Source organism: Eutrema salsugineum, unplaced genomic scaffold (assembly GCF_000478725.1).
Source record: "Eutrema salsugineum unplaced genomic scaffold, Eutsalg1_0 scaffold_3, whole genome shotgun sequence".
In the NCBI taxonomy this organism is placed as follows: domain Eukaryota; kingdom Viridiplantae; phylum Streptophyta; class Magnoliopsida; order Brassicales; family Brassicaceae; genus Eutrema; species Eutrema salsugineum.
Window position 1 is genome coordinate 4,634,638 of NW_006256756.1, and position 4,141 is coordinate 4,638,778.

The 4,141-nt window shown below is 38.6% G+C and overlaps 1 protein-coding gene across 1 annotated transcript; it reads right to left on the reverse strand.

Annotated features, from left to right (window-relative positions):
• Positions 1-253: 253 nt before the first annotated feature.
• Positions 254-3,377, reverse strand: LOC18014735. The gene is made up of 3 exons (XM_006396856.2): positions 2,163-3,377; positions 610-1,152; positions 254-512 (listed from the first exon to the last, which is right to left on the reverse strand). Exons 1-3 carry the CDS (start codon positions 3,033-3,035, stop codon positions 408-410), a joined length of 1,521 nt encoding a protein of 506 aa, XP_006396919.1. The 5' UTR covers positions 3,036-3,377; the 3' UTR covers positions 254-407.
• Between the last annotated feature and the right edge of the window lie 764 nt (positions 3,378-4,141).

Below are 4,141 nucleotides of genomic sequence, written 5' to 3' on the forward strand. Positions count from 1 at the left end.
AAAGTGATTTTCGTGAGAATTGTTCAACATTCACAAACGACAATTCATGCTATGGCTCAAACAAAAATTTTATGACAAGAAAATGTAATAGATGTTTCTCGTAAGAAGAAAATGTGAGGTTTTTCTCGTAGAAAAACTTATTTTTAAGATTAAAAATATCTACACTGCTTAAACGTAATTACCTATATATTTTCTTTCTCAATACTAAAATAACATGGATCAGTGGCGAGCTATCTGATGGCCAATAATTGACAAATTTGAGATTTGGAACTCAATAAATGAAATATGAAAATACAAGGTAAAATCAAAAAAATTACCAGACAAAACTATAGGAGTAAAAAGCCTAACTAAAAGCCTCTGATTGTCTTCTCTTTCAAATTCCTTTTTACTAACAGAAAAATTAGAAATTACTTAACTTCAGTAACTTCACCTGCTTTACATACACCAACATTGATCCATAATGTATTATTCCTCATTGTTTGTAATACTGTGCAGCAGTTCCTTCTAGGTGACTGCTCAAAAAACACAATAACTCTCATTAACATATTCATTCAAATATATACAAAAAATTAGTGTGTTAAACACGATCATAATTAATCATTCACTTACCCTGTCCCATAGATGAGGGTCCGGTTTTTTGTAAACGACTATAGTATTGATCTCCTCCGGGTTAGCCATCTCCCACCCGCAAGCCGGATGCCGAACCTGATGCCTCGTGTATTCACTAACCGTCGTGTTCAATTCCTGATCGAATTTCGCATTCGACATGTAAAAAACAAACGGTTTTTGGCACGCATTGCGGCTCACAGGCCTCGTATTGAATGCGTAGGCGGTGTAATCAGCTTTTTTGTACCAATTCAAGAAAGTTCTAGAAGGCATTTCCATTTCCCGAGGAGAGAAAGATCCGCGGAACACCTGGACCGCGTATCCCCATGAGACCGAGATCGTCCAGCTTTTGGACTTGTCATAGCAAATTGATTGCTGGAGAAGCGCAGCCGAGTCAAGCTTCATTGGTGTGGTTAGTTTCTTGATGGCGCGAACACGTGTCATGTTTGGGAAGATCGGTTCAACCACGTCGAGATGGTGCATTGATACGAACGGTGTTACTGGATGGGCAGCTAGAAGGCCGAAAAGGTTCCCATGAACGTCGTACTGCAAAAAGAAAACGAACATTAATAATTTTCTAAAGAAATTGTTACAAAAATTCATAAAAGAAAAAGGCGAAACAGAGGAGCGTAGCTTCACGCGCCACACTGCGCGTAGGAGAAAAAAGAGAGTTACATACTCCAAGTCTTTTAATTTGAGACTTTTTATGAAGAAACTGACAAACGGGTCTTATTCCGACATCTAGGAATCTAAACTATGGACAAAGACTGGCGCTAGTCATGCGCCACGTGTTGGAGATATTCTGCTTTAGTTTATTTTTAAATTCGTTCCAAATAAAGTTAATAAACTAATGAAAATCAACCAAAGCTGTACACACATTTCACAAAAACGATATTGTTGTTAACGTGACATTCCTTAATGGTTTAATTTTTGGTCGGCTGTTTTTAAAAATTCCCAATGGAGTAGTGTTTAGTAGTAGCAAATTAGTGATCACACACAAACTCGGATCTCCAGAACTTAACTAGTAAATGTCAACTAAAAAACCAATAAACTTGAATGCAATAATAATTCACACACCAACCAAAACTTGCTAAACTTAAATAATTAAGTAAACGAATTTGAAATCATCAAACAAACTAGAATTGAGCAGAGAGGTATCAACCCTTACCTCTCAAGACTTACAAAGCTCTTTTTTTCCTTCTTCCAAACACTAAAGCTTTAGATTTTCATCAACAAAACCTCAAAAGAGTATTCACTAATCGATTGGCCCTAATCTGACTTTGAACTAGCATATCAAACAAAACTCTCAACTACCAAAGCCACAAAATCTAAAATCGAAAAATCGCACCTATTTAGAGTTGAAATCAGTAAACTATGAACGCACATTACACCAAAATCATCAAAGTAGGCAACTTTAGCCAAGCAAAAGATCATCAATTATGCCTATTTCACTAGCAAGCCAAACCCACTTGGAAAGTTAGAATCAAAACCAATCTAAGCAACACCTATTCGGCATAATCAACAAAATCAAACCAAAAAAAAAAAAAATTTCTTACTTGATGAAAACCTTGCTCTTTAGTCAATGGAACTCCAAGCTCAGCCATACAAGCTTGCATACGATCATCGGAACCGTACAACGCCGGATACCTCTTTATACACCGATCTTGAATCTTGCTCAAAGCCACGGCCAATGGATAGCTAATCGCAAAACCTCCACCACCATAAGCCATTCCATAAGAGAAGAAAATGTTCTGCAAATGAGATTCCGACAAGCTCCCAATGTAATACATCTGCTCGTGGTCGTATTTCCTCAAAACCCTAATCAGATTCTCCGTGACGAACACCGTGTCGTCATCACCCATCACGAACCACCTCACATTCTTCCTCGAATCTGAATCAAGACTCATCAGCGTCTCCGATACGATCCTCGAGATCCGAATCGCTGATCTGTGTCCTTTCTTGTTCGTGTAAGGAAACGACGCCGTGTCCCCGGAGATTTTTACCGGCGGGAGGTTTTGCTCTCCGGCGGCGTCTGATTCGATCTTCACCTCTTTGTCTAACCACACGTAGCCTCTCATCTTCTTGGGCTTATACCAAATCTTGATATACTCTTTCCTGTGTTTCCACAGCTTCGACGACGCCGCAATCCCGAAAACGACGTTCTTTAGATCGGTCGGTTCTTGCTCCGCCGCAACCGCTTCGACCGCAACCGAAATCGCTTTTTTCTGCGGTCTCTGTTGGAGAATCGTTGGATCTTGTTCGCAAGGGTGTGAAGTGGAGATGATTTTGAGAGTGTAGATGATGTAAGTGACGGAGATGAAGAGGATGAGCCAGATCATTAGTCTTCGAGCAGGTCGGGTCATGGATACACCTGAAGAGCTCCGATCCCATATTGGTTTCTCCGACGAGACTTTTTGGTGTCCTTTCATTCAATTTTTTTTTTTTTTAATTCTCAGTTGAGAGAGAAAAATCCGAGTTTGTGAAAAGAAAAAAAATCAAAATCGACGTTTCTAAAACTGGGTTTTGTCTGAAATCCAAGAAAAATAAAAAGAAAAGTCTTGACGAGGAGAGGACAGATCAACAAAATTCGACACCCTTTTCCTAGGATTAGAAAATCAACGAGGATTAGATTTGAAAGATAGCCAGAGAAAGAGAGGAAAAATTTCTGAGTTTTTTGTTTTTTCTAAGGTGAAAGAGTATTTGCGTACTTTCTCACTAGAAAGTAGAAAAACTCCAGAAACATGAGAGCAGATAAGAAGAACCAAAAAGAGGAAGCTAAAACAAAAGTAATTTGGAGAACGGTGTTGTTTGTTGTTGTTTTCTTTGTTTGCTTTTTTGTTTTACATCAAATGTTCCATATTATACTAGTATTACACAGTTTTAACCAAACTTGTTCAAAATGAAAAAAAACAAAAGAACCTCTTAAATATTAACTCCTTTCGCAAGAGGATCAACGTAGAAATTCAAAAACACATATGAAGGAATTTATAAACTTTGAAACTACAGCAGGTCACTTTTCTTTTTCTCGATCATATTAACGAGTTATAGACGACCCGACTGGAAGAGATGTGGCGCTATGGAAAAGGAAAGATGGTCAGCACAAAACTAATTTTGATACAAAAGACACTTGGGGTTGGGGTCATATCAGGCAAACGAGACTGCATGTGCCGTGGCATAGAGGAGTCTGGTTTTCACAAGCCATTCCAAAGTACAGGTTCATAACATGGTTAGCATTTAGAATCGATTAGCCACTGGTGATAGAATTAAAAACTGGAGTGTCAATGCGGACTCAAGCTGTGCTCTATGTGGCGATCCCATAGAGATAAAGGACCATCTATTTTTCTCTTGCTCTTTTTCGAAGGAAGTGTGGAGAATTCTAGTACATGGAATATTGACAACCAGGTTTACCTGCGTTTGGGAGGAGGTGGTGGAAATGATCGTCAAATTACCATGTAACCGGACATCAGCTTTCCTCCTTAGGTATGCATTTCAAATGTCGATATATTCAATTTGGAGAATACGGAATAACAGAAGG

Excerpts from the sequence above, each read along its gene's own strand:
- LOC18014735 (XM_006396856.2), bottom strand. The coding sequence starts at position 3,035 with ATGAAAGGACACCAAAAAGTCTCGTCGGAGAAACCAATATGGGATCGG. Across the intron at positions 1,153-2,162 it reads AAGAGCAAGGTTTTCATCAA|TACGACGTTCATGGGAACCT; the intron begins GTAAGAAATTTT and ends TTCTTTTTGCAG. Across the intron at positions 513-609 it reads ACCCTCATCTATGGGACAGG|TCACCTAGAAGGAACTGCTG; the intron begins GTAAGTGAATGA and ends TTTTTTGAGCAG.